Raw genomic sequence first — 15,009 nt, 5'->3', positions numbered from 1 at the left:
CCGCAAATTCCTTGGGCTGCTCAACTTCACCGTCGCTTTCTTCCTAACATCGCCATAGTTATTATACCACTGACAGAGCTCAAGGCCACTGAAGCTCAGTCTGCTCCACTGTCCTAAACGTCCGAAACTGTAGTGTTTCCAGGCTGCCAAAAATGCATTGGCAGATGCCACCAATGCACCAATGTGTTTTATCACTGATGCATCTCGTGCTGCTGTCGGCACCATTTTACAACAGTTCCAGTGCAACTCCTGGTGCCCACACGAGTTTTTCGCCCAGAAGCTGAAGCCGACACTTACACCACACGAGAGATATGGTACCTCAATTTTATCGCCAAGTTCACTGTGGACATATGATACATTGAAGGCCCAGTCAATGCAGATGCAGATGCATTTTTCTGTATTGTCGCAATATCCACGACCACACTGCACCGCAAAGAAATTGCCCCTGTGCAGCATTCAGATGTCAAGCATTGCGACTTCTGGTCCTCTGCTACGTCATTAGCGCTGTCCAACGTGCCCTTTCATTTTCTTCAGGCACTAACACTTGCGACGTGTCAAGGGGTCCAACACGCCCATTCGTTCCATTCCAACTCCACCAGTAAGTATTCGACAAGCTAGCGGTGCATGTGATCGTGGCGTTTGTGCCACTCAACATTCTAATCACTTCCGCTTTATGTGGCCAAGTGTGAACACTGACGTGCACAGCTGGGCTTGCGAATGCCTTCACTGTCAACGCTCGAAGACTACACAACACACGAAGTTGCAAATTTTGTCCACCTGACGCCCGGTTCTATAATTCACATCGACATTGTTGGCCTGCTGCTACCATCTTTAGTTGCTTGTGACATACTCACTTGCGTAGACTATTATACCCGCTGGCCTGAAGCATTTCCTCTCGCTAACATAATGGCACTTACAGTGGCTTCCACGTTTGTGAGTGGCTGGATCTCTCTCTTCGGATGCCCCAGTGTTATCATCGATCGTGAATGAAAATTCAGGTCACCACGTTATAGGGACCAAGGTTAGGTCCACTACAATGAGTGAGTTGGTGAGTGAAAGACCTGAGAACTGTTCGGACCGATAGCAGGAGCAGAAGCTCTTATTCTTCCGTTTTTCTTTTACTCTCGCAGCTCGAGCTCAGAGATACGTGCCGGAGCGCACCATGTAAAAAAAGGCGGCTGAGAAAGATGACAATAGCTGCTAGAATCTCTGCAGTAGCAGCCTCATTTTGATGGGGGCAAAATTTGGTCGAAATTATTCCGGATTCCGGATTATTCCGAAATTATTCCACTACGGCATGGCTCATAATCAAATTGTGGCTTTGGCATGTAAAGATCCAGAATTTATAATTTCTTACTGTATTATTATTTTACATCTTCTTTACCTTTATTACTATGCAGACGTGGCTGAAATATTGCTGTCACCTTGACTAGTGCTGAGGTTCTTGAACAGCACAAAACTTCGCATACATCTTTCGGCCGAAAATTATGATCTTTTGCTTCATGTCCCTTTAAAAAAACACGAAAGAGAAGCAATAAGTAACTATACTAGAATACTCCTGGTAGCTTAGTGGCTATAGCGTTGCACTGCTGAGCACAAGGTTGTTGGTTCAGTCCAGGCTGCGATGGCCACATCTGGACGGGCAGAATGCGAAAATGGTACTGTACCGTGCGTTGGGCATGTTAGAGAACCGCAGGTAATCTGATTTAATTTGTAACCTTCCACTGTGGTATTGTTTATAACACACTGTAGTCTGGGATCTGGACTACATCTCTGCAGTAATCTTAGCTGTGTACAGTAGTGCCCCTCTTCGGTGTGTGCCGCATTGACTGTCTAGAAGGCAGTTCTTAAAGCTGTGTTCCTCCGCAGTGCCATTTAAGAAAACGCTGGCATTGGCACAAGCTGGTGGTAGCTTATTTATTTGCCTTACATGCTAGAATGTTCACAGCTGCACAGAGTCTCGCAGTAGTGCATTTTAATGATGTTGTGAATACATTACCTTTCTTGAGATTACAGTTTTTTATGATACACAGGGAAAGTTCACTGGGTTAAAGATCAATGAAAGTATTCTGGTTCAAGTGTATTTAAATGAACGGGAGAGCGATTTCCATTTCTTTTGCTTGCTTTCTATAACCCCCGCCCCCTTGCTCAGTCTCCCTAGTTAGCAAGTGTGGAACTTCGCGGGTATGCTTGAATATGCAGTCTTTTGTACCACAGTGGCAGAGAGCAGCAACACAGCTGGCTGCTGTGACAAGCATTCGACACTTGCGCAGGCGAACCAGGAGTTGAGGAGTAGCTGCTCCACTTCGGATGAGGAGGAAGACGAGAGGCCTCGGGGAGTGGCCACCATGAACGGGGAGGCTGAAGAGGAGGAAGAAGGGCATGGCTGGCCTCAGGCACAGTCGCCTGCTGTGCGCCGTTCTCCACTTGCTCGTGCAGAGCCCGACGAAAAGCTGCATGCACTTTCCATCGAGCCCAAGCCTAAGCCAGCGCCCCCAGCTGAGCAGAAAGTCAAGAGGCCGGGTGAGCGTCTTCACATGCTGTGACTTAATACCGTGAGGAAGGTTATAAAGCATTAAGATGTGTGTGCACTAGCAACTGACAAAGGTTGTGCAACCAACTGTTGACTGATGACCAAGGAGCAAACATCTGGGACCTATGTGTCAGTCAGCCCTTCATCACATTTTCAGATTAAGAATATGCCTTCTTGTGCAGCACACGTCGCAATGCCTCTTGAAGTTCAATAACAATTTTGTAACTTCGGCCTATTGAAGGGTTCGTAGTGTTTATTTTTCTCTTTTTCGGTTTAGCTTTTTCTTGTGGTTTGCAGTTGATGAAGTACTTGAGTGTCAATGTTTTCCCAAAATAAACTAGTTGTTGCGCTTGTGTCACCTGTTCCTTCTTTGTCCCTGTTTTCTTGCTCAGGTAATGAGTTGCAAAACGGGTCCCGAATATTTTTCATTTTCACTTAAATCTTTATGTTATGCTTAAAAATCCTTTCACACCATGGAACTGTGACTACTTCTCCAACATATATATATATTTTTTTCACCCACAGTTTCAAATGGGACAAGGTTCAGAAATCTTGCTATCAAGTCTCAAAACGTTCCAAACTTTAAAAGCATGCGATATAGAGACGTTTTCTGCGCGTTAACCCTTTTACTCCACATCTATACCACCTCTCACATGAAATTAACACAATTCAAGTTTAATTAGTCTTAGCACGGTGCAGAAAACCAACAGCGAATGTTCTTTCTTAGACAACAAGGGGGAAATTGGGGTTTTAGAAACAATTTTGACGATAGTTTAAGAAAAAAATGCAACTCAAGGTATTTTATGTGCTTGTATGGAGTATGTCTCACAATATGGCTTCTTTGGGCAGTTTGCCAATATTCAGGCGCAAAGCCTTCGGTGATCCCAGCTGCTGAAATAAGAACTGCATCGTTTAGCTCAAGCCCAACAAGGAAACAATGATGATTGTCATTCAAGCTTTTTAAAGAGCAAGTAATTTTGTGAACATTGTAGCTGGTAAACTTACGTTTTCTTACTGCACGTCAAGAAGCATGAAGTAGAAGCCTTCAGAGAATGGAAGAAAAAAGAATGAATAGGTCTCTATCAGGTGCAGGGAATTGGACAACCCACATGTGGAACAACATAAAATCTGACTGAGGAAATTCCTTGTACATAGCACGTCGTGCAAACACAGAATGCAAGACGCTGTGAATCTGCAGTTTGCGAAACTTGCTTTCCGACTGATAATTACTGGTTGTGGATAACGTAGATAAAGCTTTCAGAAATCTTAAACGTGACGCTGTGGTTCTTGCACTTTCCTATGACTCCCTCGCACCCTACCTTTCAATCCGCGTTGCAAAGGATTAGTCAACCTTTGTTAGCCTCGTGATAGCTACTAAATAACCCCGTATTATGATAATGCTCAGGTTGCCTGTGCATTATTCCAATCCAGTCCAGCCACAGTGAAGTTCGTTGCTTTATGAACAAAATCAGGAAAGGGTCATCATTGACCATGATAATTACCTATGTCGTTGAACAGTGAAACGGATCAAAATTCCTAGTCTAAATCGAATATTTCTGTTAATAATGTATAGCAACACGTTTTTGTAGGAAGTTCAAAAGATTGTCCTCGTAATTCTACAGAAGTTGGAAATTTTTTTATTAAATGAAGAAATAGGTGCACATCTTGCTTTTCATGTCTTCTTTTTCTTATTTTCCATCCAGCTTCAAGCAAGTGCAGGAAATTGTTGCACACTTTATTTTGTAAATTGTGTAGCACTCAACAACAGAGTGAAACAAAATTTTACGTTGAAACCTTAATATAAGGTGCTTTACAGAAACATTCAAATACGCCTCTTTTTTGCGTGTGAGAGATGGTACAGATGTAAAGTACTTTATTACACGATTGTAAGTTGACTTGTATGTAAGTCGACCCCCCCCCCCCCCCCCCCCATATCGCGTGTGACAGGGGGAAGAAAAGCATACCCTAGGGCGCATTCGATAACAAACATTTATTCATAGCTGACATGGTGACTGGACTATTCGTCTTCACTTGTGCCATCGTCCTCATTAGTGCTGCCGTCGTCATCGCTGCTACGGTCCCACAGTGCGTCGGCGTCCAGCGAAATTCCACATTTTGCAAACGACTGCACGACGTCATCTTATGGAACAGCAGCCCACGCCGAACGCACCCAACCACATTTAGCCGTTAGGGAGGCTCTTCTGACGGGTCCGGTTGGCGTAACTTTGTGGTCTTCTGCCGCCAGCCACTCGTACTCACAGCGGAGCCGGTCCTTAAAAGGCGAAGATCCAGGCTTGCTTCATGACCATGTCGCACTTCACTGGCAGGGACCAATCATGCATTTCAGCAATGTTCGCCGCAAGCTTGGCCTACAGCTCCGAAAAGCGCCCAGACTTCGGCCCATGAGAAATTTTTCGCTTGCCGTTACAGGTGAAAATTTTGCTTCGCTGCAATCGCCACTCTCGCACCACCCATTGAGAAAATGTGAACTTGCAGCCCGCTGCACAGTGATTTGTTTCTTCGGCTGCTGTGAACGAGCGCCGAATGTTTATTGGGCCTGGAAGCATTCACGACGACTGAGGAAGCATGGCATGGTAGTAGCACGTAGCTGGCAGTCAAGTTGAACGCGTTAAACTAAGAGCTGCAGGGAAAGAGAAATGTGTGAGCAGTGTCTGCTCTTCCATGAGCTATCCATACTCCCCGCAAGCGCTGCCGTTCTGAGGGTGCCACCGCGAATGGAACAGCGGCACACCGACACACCCCCTCCCATGAGTGTTGTGTGCACTAAAACTCTCAAAGGTAAAAACCCTTCCAAAAAGCGAACGAATGCGTGGTATAGCGCAAAGCTATGGGTAGGGCGATAGAGCAAAGATAGAATTGTAACTACATTGTAGCTCCCCTGATATCTTGTTGGTCTCTCTTTTTTGGCAGTGCCATGTTTTGGTTTCGGTTTTAAGTCTACCCCCACATGAGATGTTCACATTAAAAAATACGTCTACTTACAATCGTGTAAATACGGTAAAAGGGCTTGCCTGTAGAAAACTGTTCTCTATGCCACATACTTTAAAGTTTGCAATGTTTAATGACTCGGTGACAACATTTTTTCACCTTGTCTCAGTTCAGATTTCTTGTGTCGGAAAAGTAGTCTCACTTCTGTGGTGTGGAAGGACTTTTGTGCCTAATACAAAAATTTATGTGAAAATGAAAAATTTGGGGCCCGTTTTGGCGACTGTCCTCATCTGAACATACCCACATCTGAACATACCCAGCTGGCTCATCCATTGCACTGGTGACATTGAACTTTCACATTAGGCTGGTGCATCGTTCATATACATGGGGAGCATTTCCGATAGATATAATTAGAGATCAATTCCAGAAATATCAACACATTCTACTCCACTCCATTCTACTCCACACCTGCTTGGGCCGCTGTATCTTCAAAACCTGCGTTGGGAACAGTCTGCCTTGCGCTGTTTTTTCGCGGCTTAGTTCACATTGATGCGAGAGGCAGCATAAAGGTCAATTAGCTCACTGCTGCCGCGCTTCCTCACTCCAGTGTTTTGAGTTTCTGCAGTCATAGTGATTTGTGTTCATGTTTGCTTGTTAATTTAGTTAGTATACCTATGTTTACAAGTTTATATGGCCGATAAGAAACGCCAATGTATGGAAGCCTCTAACCCTACAGCTAGAATAAAACTGGCAGAACTTTCGAAGTTAATCAGAAAGCGTAAGATAGCTGACATAAGGAAGTATAATATGGATAGAAGTGAACATGCTTTCAGGAACGGAGGAAGCCTAAAAGCAGTGAAGAAGAAACTAGGAATTGGCAGAATCAGATGTATGCGTTAAGAGACAAAGCCAGCAATATTATTACTAATATGGATGAGATAGTTCAAGTGGCTGAGGAGTTCTATAGAGATTTATACAGTACCAGTGGCACTCGCGACGATAATGGAAGAGGGAATAGTATAGAGGAATTTGATATCCCACAAGTAATGCCAGAAGAAGTACAGAAAGCCTTAGGAGCTATGCAAAGGGCGAAGACAGCTGGGGAGGATCAGGTAACAGATTTGTTGAAGGATGGTGGGCAGATTGTTCTAGAAAAACTGGCCACCCTATATACGCAATGCCTCATGACTTCGAGCGTACCGGAATCTTGGAAGAATGCTAACGTAATCCTAATCCATAAGAAAGGGGATGCCAAAGACTTGAAAAATTATAGACCGATCAGCTTACTGTCCGTTGCCTACAAAGTATTTACTAAGGTAATCGCAAATAGAATCGGGACACCTTAGACTTCTGTCAACCAAAGGTCCAGGCAGGATTCCGTAAAGGCTATTCAACAATAGACCATATTCACACTATCAATCAGGTTATAGAAAAATGTGCGGACTATAACCAACCCTTATATATAGCTTTCATTGATTACGAGAAAGCGTTTGATTCAGTCGAAACCTCAGCAGTCATGGAGGCATTATGGAATCAAGGTGTACACAAGCCGTATGTAAAAATACTGAAAAAATATCTATAGCAGCTCTACAGCCACCATAGTCCTCCATAAAGAAAGCAACAAAATCCCAATGAAGAAAGGCGTCAGGCAGGGAGATACAATCTCTCCAATGCTATTCACAGCGTGTTTACAGGAGGTATTCAGAGACCTACCTGGATTGGGAAGAATTGGGGATAAGAGTTAATGGAGAATACCTTAGTAACTTACGATTCACTGATGATATTGCCTTGCTTAGTAACTCAGGGGACCAATTTCAATGCATGCTCACTGACCTGGAGAGGCAAAGCAGAAGGGTGGGTCTAAAAATTATTCTGCAGAAAACTAAAGTAATGTTTAGTCCCGGAAGAGAACAGCAGTTTACGATAGGTAGCGAGGCACTGGAAGTGGTAAGGGAATACATCTACATAAGGCAGGTAGTGACCGCGGATCCGGATTGAGACTGAAATAATCAGAATAAGAATGGGCTGGGGTGCGTTTGGCAGGCATTCTCAGATCATTAACAGCAGGTTGCCATTATCCCCCCAAGAGAAAAGTGTGCAACAGCTGTGTCTTACCAGTACTCATGTACGGGGCAGAAACCTGGAGGCTTACGAAAAGGGTTCTACTTAAATTGAGGACGACGCAACGAGCTATGGAAAGAATGATGGGTGTAACGTTAAGGGATAAGAAAAGAGCAGATTGGGTGAGGAAATAAACGCGAGTTAATGACATCTTAGTTGAAATCAAGAAAAAGAAATGGACATGGGCAGGACATGTAATGAGGAGGGAAGATAACTGATGGTCATTAAGGGTTACGGACTGGATTCCAAGGGAAGGGAAGCGTAGCAGGGGGCGGCAGAATGTTTGGTGGGCGGATGAGATTAAGAAGTTTGCAGGGACGACATGGCCACAATTAGTACATGACCGGGGTAGTTGAAGTATGGGAGAGGCCTTTGCCCTGCAGTGGGTGTAACCAGGCTGATGATGATGATGATGGCCGATAAAACTGCTATCCTTACTTCGTATAGCTGTCCACTAATTTGCGGGCGAAACTGCGGCACATCGTTCTGATGACCATACGTGTGTCTTTGTATACATACATGTACACACTTGTATAGATTATACAAATACATTCATTGCAGCATCTTCATTCAAAACTGCCATTTTTGTTTGATTTACCCGTATGTTGTGCTTCTGCTCAGGCTCTCTGTAGGTTTGCATTGCCATCTGATTAGATGCATTAATTGTTTGCCGAAGTAAACAGCTAGGTCATACCTGTGGCAGCAACAGCCAATAGGCGCAAATAACTTTTTTTTCTGCATTTCTCAAATGCTTTGCAAAGTTTATGAATTTGTCAAATGTGGGAAATTCTTCAGACTGCACATAAAAGAAAGTGCATTGCCTCGCTCCTAAGAGTACTTAATGTGTACAAAGCATGAAAATGGACTTGAAGTATCAGTTCTCCTGAAGTAGCGGCCCGCATGCATTGCTACTTCTTTTTTCTTGAAATATCTCATGTGTACCCTGCGCAACATTCAAGAGGAAAGTCTCGCAATGTGACGACACATTCGGCGGAAAGGACATTGCGCGAGAACATTGCTCCCAGTAATGGTATCAGATTTTGGTGAAAGCGGCGGAGCTGACGTTGAATAGAAAATGCTTATTCCCAGCATTCTGACTGCAAAGATAAAAACAGTGCCGGATGCATTACTGCAAGAAATACCTTGGTCAGCAAATGCTTAAAGGAACTTATAGAGAAGGAAATGATATTTTCCTCCGCCTAAGTTCTGCAGCCTCACTGACAGCAAGATGAATCGTATACTCCATACAACTACTTGGAAATGTATGTGCCCGAATCTATTCTCAAGTACTTCACAGAGCAGACCTACACACCGTCCAGACATCTGGAGCGTACATCTGGAGCGTAAGCACATCTGAAGAAATAGGAAACCTCTTTATCTTATATCAAGGATTATCCAGAAGGATGGAAGACAAAGCTTCAAGACTTAATGATCTTGTGACTAGAGTTTGTAGAGGCAATCATTAAACCTGTGCCATGCGCAGGAAAGCGTTGAAAACTATTATATGATCAAGGCCTGCTGCCTCAACTGTTTAGGGGAACACGTTCGGTGGCCCAATGCGGTAGCCCAGTATGATGGCGTTGAATGATGGCCTTGCATCTCTGGGAACCAGTAGACAAGGGTGATTCGAGAATATTTTGCTGAAATGCCAGGTGTCAGTGTGCTGTAGCAAGAAGCAGTCTATTCTTCACTTTTCACGACTAAAATCCGTCTGCCGGTAACATGACTACTGAGACACTTTATACACACTTGTTCGCAATCTCGTAAAAAAGAAACTTTTTCTCAACAACCTTGTCATTTGGCCTTATCTTGTCATATAAAGGAGGTTTAGAGTGAAAAAAAAATTTGTTGGATAATGGCAAACAGCATCTGAGAGGGTTAAAATAGGCTCCATTTCCTCATGTAATATAAAATAATGCGACATGTTCTTGGAATACTGTTTATCAGCCCTGGGTGGGTATTCTATAAAAATTTCATCAAAATTGGTGATAATTGTTTTCCAAAACATCCCTAAAATGTTCCACTTTACAGTATTCTTGCAATTTGGCATTTTGGGGATTTTATAATGAAATATGGGGTGTAGTTGCATACATTCTTCAGTTTGCACAAAATCTTTTGAAGATTTGTCAGAAATGTTTTTCAGCTTCATTGCCTTAGGTAAGATGGTTCCCAGAAAAACTTCGGTTTGTCAAACCCCAAAGTCTTTGACAAACTTTGACAGTTTGTCAATTATTGAAAAACATACTGTGAAGGAGATAAATTTAACTTCCCATGAACCAACAGTACTAGTGGTGTAGATTTATTGAAAATATGTTTGGCAGCGTGCAGTGTTAATTTTAGTGATAGGCCTTCGAATTTGTAAAATCTGCAAGTCTGTAAAACTCTTTTCCACCTTAAGTGAAATAAGAATTTTTTTTTGAAGAAATGCATGCTAATTTTTTCATTACGAAGGTTGATTCCTTTCTACAGTCATTTTCCCATCTCGTATAAAAATTTAGCTGAAAACTAAAAATAGTCGTGACCACCCCCCTTTAGTCTGTCCTCATCTGAGCCCCCCACCCCCCCGCACAGCCACTTATAATATCACGTGTGAAACCTCTGTTCTGCGTTCTGCAGGTTAGTCCTTGCAGTAGTTCTTTATGGACTGATTGTTGTGGCATTTTTGTCCTGCCGTGCCCACAGAAGTGTTTAGACCTTGCCTATGAATGTCTTCTTGTGTGCACGTTGCTTCTCTGTGGGGACGTTGAATCAAACCCAGGCCCCACGCAGAAGGAATTGTTTGAAGAGTTGCTTCAGGGTCAAGCTGCTATCCGTAACGATATTTCAGAAATGAGTCCAACTGTCTAACGTAGAAACATTGAAAAATAACCATCAACAGACGTACACTCAACTTGACAAAAGGTTATCTGAATCTTCTCAGACGGAAAGGGATCAGGTTCAAATTTCTCTAAAGTCTATAGAAAACGTTATTGGCTTCCAGTCAAAGAAACTAACTGATCTCGAAGACAGAAATAGGCGGTCAAACGTAATTATTCATGGCGTTTCTGATTGTGACGACGAAACGGAAGCGTCCCTCAAGGAAAAAGTTCGCACCGTGGTAATGAGGGATAAGCTGCAAGTACAGTGCAAATCAATCGGCCGCATTCACAGGCTCGGCCGACAAGGCAGCAAACGACCGGTCATCATCTATCCTCCCGAGACCCGGGATGCATTTGGGTACACAGATTTTTCCCAGACTTTGAGAATAAGTCAGTAGGGTTTCAGCTCAACGCGATGTCCAATATATTGGACACTGGGATGCTACCCGGTCTTTTTTCAACCAGCGCGCAAGTAATGACGTACCGGAGATATTGCGCTCAAACTCGTGTGCAAACATGTTTTAATAACTCGAAAGGCAAAGTAGTGAATAAAGTACATAAAAAGAGCATTCCACTGCTCAACAAAAATTTTGCTGTTGTGTTCACTTCCTGTGGGCATAAATTTTAAAACACCTTTTTGTCCTTTGTGATGCAGAAGAAGAGCCGAAATTTGGTGCAAAAGAAATTTGTTTTCATGTCGCAGCCCTCTAGTCTGCAATGGGCAGCGTTTGCAGTGTCTGCCAGCATTGAGCAGTGGGTTGTCCTCTTTTCTTGGCGTTCTCGAGCAGACAGTCGAGCCTGCTTTGATGGCGGATGCCACTCTGCTTTGTTCTCACCCTCCGTTTCATCCTGCTTCTTTGCTTGAGCCACAAGAATCTCAGCAACAGATTGGCGGAACTGCATATATTTGAGTATTTCTTTCCGCGGTTTCTTTAGGGAGCGTATGTCCCACGTGTACTGCACCCAGGAGTTGCTGAGGGCAATGTCGTAGAGGTGAAAGATGACTCTGATTGTCCACTTGTTGCCGCGTGCTTTTGTCCTGTAGTAACTTATCATTTGGCCTGCCTTGTCAACACCGCCCATGTTGACATTCTACATGCGCACAATCTCTGGTAGAGGGATATCGATATGTTTCTGTTTTTCCGCATTCCGTAAACTGTACTTTTTAAGACATAAGCTTAGAAATTCTCCTCCTAACGTAAAATTACTTGTTTACAATTCACTAATTAGACCGAAACTTGAATATGCATGCGTTGTCTGGGACCCATTTAATAAACACAATATCACCCGCCTAGAAAAGGTACAGAGAAAAGCTGTAAGGTTTATTTACTCTACATTTTCCCCATATGACTCACCCTCTGAATTAATGCAGATTAACGGTATCCAATGTCTTGAACAACGAAGAAAAAATTTACATTTGCAATTTCTTTTTCTGCTTTGGAATCAAGATATAGCTATTAACCCTTCTCCATATCTGTCGCTTTCAACGTCAAGGCATACACGCCCATACACATACACATACACACAGGCATACACATACACCATCATCCTTATTCCCTGACCCCGTATTTTGCGCGAACAGATTTATTAAAGTTTTCATTTTTCCCTTGCACTGTAACTGACTGGAATGATTCTTTATTGCCTTTCGCCACACTTTGATGTTTTTTGAACTTTGTTATTGTTGTTTGTTTTGTTGCCATTTAACCCACCCTGCTTGGACCTGTACAAGGTTTGCAGTATTGAATAAAGAAAGAAAGAAGAAATTGGAAGTTAATGCACGCGCAATAGCAAGTTTCAGATCTGTTGCCTCCTATAAAGCAATAGCGAAAAGGGTGCTCATTGCTCTGTGTCCTGCTATGGTTTGGGTCCGGCTCATATGTGCAAAGCCCGAGCCATTTTGACCCAACACGGAGGGCTAATGGCAGTTTGGAAATAACAGATTGGAATCATTTTACATTATAACCGCCCATGTGTATAATACACACATTGACTATGCATGTACTAAAGCCCCTCCGTACACGTTTCCGCTGACCAGGTTAAGTACCGCCAACCTACCCTCCTCCTCCATGCTCCTCTCCCACTCACCCCTTTAGCTTCCGGCGTCAAGCGGATCTTGCATAGCTGCAGCTTCCTGTTCCGAGTGAAAGTGACTCTATATTTTTTAGTGTTGTTTACTTTCGTGTCGATGGAGAGGTTATAATTGCACTAGCTGCAGTTTAAACTAAATGCTATTCCATCCAACAACCACTGCCTATTGTAATCAGCGATCTGATCGTGTTCGCTGCTTCGCGTCAACCTGTGACGGGTTGTGCCACGAGAGCCAACGTACAGTGGAATGTAGTGCCTGGGCGCTTGGAGACCACTGCCGTTTTTCGTGCATCTGGAAAGTAGCGACCGCGAACTACTACTTCAGCGGAATACAACAGCTTGTCCTCGTTGCATTCTTCTTATGGCGACTGCCACAGCTCTGCTAAGCACGTGCGGGCGTCTCACCATCGTCTAACAGCAGTCAAAGCGGAAATTCCTGCAGCGCAACTCCAGGAAGCGGAAACGCCGGAACTGGAAATTTTGAAACCGAAAATGCCGGAACCGGATTTGGTGTGAGGGGAAAAGGCAGCGCACAACAAAGGTCGCTACTTAAGAAAGCGGCGGCGGCGCGTGGATGGAGGGGCTTTAGCATGTACAACGTACCTGATTTTGTCACCTTGTCAGTGTTACTGTACTTATTGTTAAACTGCGATATATATACAAGTTTTGTACTGCACTAAATGCACTTGTATTTTGCCACATTGCTGTGGGATACATACACCTTAATGTGCAATGCGTAATTCAATCTTGAAAATTTGCTGTCATGACCACTCAAGATGTTCAAAAATTCTTTCAGCAGAGCGGCCTCAGGTTCCCGAGTTCTATGACCTCCACTGGCGCATGGAGCAGGCTGCTGCTCCATGCTCGGATGTTGAGTCCATGTGGTCCAGCCGGGGAGGATCGCCTACGAAAAGCAAGGTGGGCTGCTGTGCTTATAAAAGAACTGCTATCAGGGGAGGCGTAACGAGAGGGTGTGCCACTAATAAAAGGAGCACCTTAAAGAGCCCCTGAAACTGTTCGGACAAATTTTGTAAACGCATAGGGTACAGCTAAAGTTAATCATTCGCACCACAGTTTGTATGAAACACCTCATATTAAGAGAGCTACGGAAGATTACAAGTTACCCTCCTCCATAGTCATGCATTTTCTCCTCAATTCGTTCGCCAAGTGATCGGGGCTAAGCTGCACCTTCACTGGCTCTGCGTAATGATCGCATGACGTGTCGTTGACACCCGGTTCTTAGGAGCGAGCGCACGAAGCCTCTCCAAACTCTCCGCCAGCTGCTTGGCAGTCGACCCTAAGTGAGAGCTATAGAAGCAGCATGCCTTACGAGCATTCTGTCACAGTGCCGAACATGTCTGGTATTCCGTTAACCACAGGCAAGCTGGGCGTTTCCATGGAACTTTGGAGGCATAAACTCAAGCTGATGAAGGAACTTTAGTTTAGACGTACGTGAGCTGCCTGATCGGTCTCCACGGTCCAGCCACTCGTTGGCACACAGTTTAACAGGCCAAACAAAGAGCCATTATTGCTCTCACCAAGTGTAAAACATTTTAAAAATTTACAAAAATGTGCTAACGATTACACTCCTGCAAAAACATTTACACCAGCAGCAAAGAATACATTTCGTTACAGCTACTGTGTGTGGTTGAGCTCTGTGCCACCAGGGGGCTGCACCATGCAGACCATTCACATTTGTGCTTCTGCTCATCCTGTGAAATGACACGCAAGGGGACATGGACAGGCCCTGTACCCTTGCGCTTGCGTTTACCCTAATACCGCACTCTCGAAACGCTGTTGCATTATTAATCTTCCGGTGTAAAGCGACGGCTACAAACGCGCAAATACTCGTGCCGATCGGATAGCGGCAGTCCGATGTGCTGCAGCCAGTCTACTCGTCTGCTGCCTTGCAGAGGGACACGATGATGCAGCTTGACATATTGCCAGGTACGTTTGCAATCCACACCACAACAAAGTCGAATCATAGTGCTCGCGAAAAGACTTGAGACCCAACTGACCGCGGAGCTCTCGTCAAAAATGGAGCACGACACTTGCTGTGTGCCGGAAGTGCTTAAGTGTACTGAGCAAGTGTTCTTGTGCATTCTGTTTGTTTCTTTTTGCAGAAACAAATTAACGGAAAAATTATCGATGACACGCCCTGGGCAGCCAATCGGATAGCTCGCCCTACTGACGTCAATTGGGTGATTTACGTCATATGGGAAGGGGTGGCTGAAAATTCCGCCGAGCAGTGTGCTGTGATCGGCAGCGATGCACATTTTGAAAACGTAATAAATTATAGGCTTTACGCGGAGCACTTAGATGCATCAGTTATCAGAAGGACCTTCCCTAACGACTCAGTACGTTTGTACAAAATTGTCAAAATCGTTTCGGGGTCCCTTTATTCAGTAATCAAATTAAAGTGAAGGAAGGGGACCAAACCTCCCTCAGCAAATACCTGCC

The 15,009-nt window shown here is 44.1% G+C and overlaps 1 protein-coding gene across 8 annotated transcripts in view; it reads left to right on the top strand.

Annotated features, from left to right (window-relative positions):
• slam (slow as molasses) overlaps positions 1–15,009 on the top strand; it is a 71,736-nt gene that overhangs the window by 45,276 nt on the left and 11,451 nt on the right. For 6 of the 8 annotated variants that reach the window (XR_008612747.2, XR_008612748.2, XM_055071344.2 and 3 more), the window contains exons 11-12: positions 2,256–2,523; positions 13,346–13,467. Coding sequence is in view for 6 of the 8 variants with exons in the window: in XM_055071344.2 (XP_054927319.1) it covers positions 2,256–2,523; positions 13,346–13,467 (390 nt within the window). In the remaining 2 variants the exon portion in view is untranslated. The remainder of the gene's footprint in view (positions 1–2,255; positions 2,524–13,345; positions 13,468–15,009) is intronic. The other 2 variants (XM_055071345.2, XM_055071349.2) reach the window with 2 other exon arrangements.

Source organism: Dermacentor andersoni, chromosome 5 (genome assembly GCF_023375885.2).
Source record: "Dermacentor andersoni chromosome 5, qqDerAnde1_hic_scaffold, whole genome shotgun sequence".
NCBI classification, from domain to species: Eukaryota; Metazoa; Arthropoda; class Arachnida; order Ixodida; family Ixodidae; genus Dermacentor; species Dermacentor andersoni.
The sequence above is the reverse complement of the archived record's forward strand: the minus strand, read 5'-3'. Positions and strand labels throughout refer to the sequence as shown.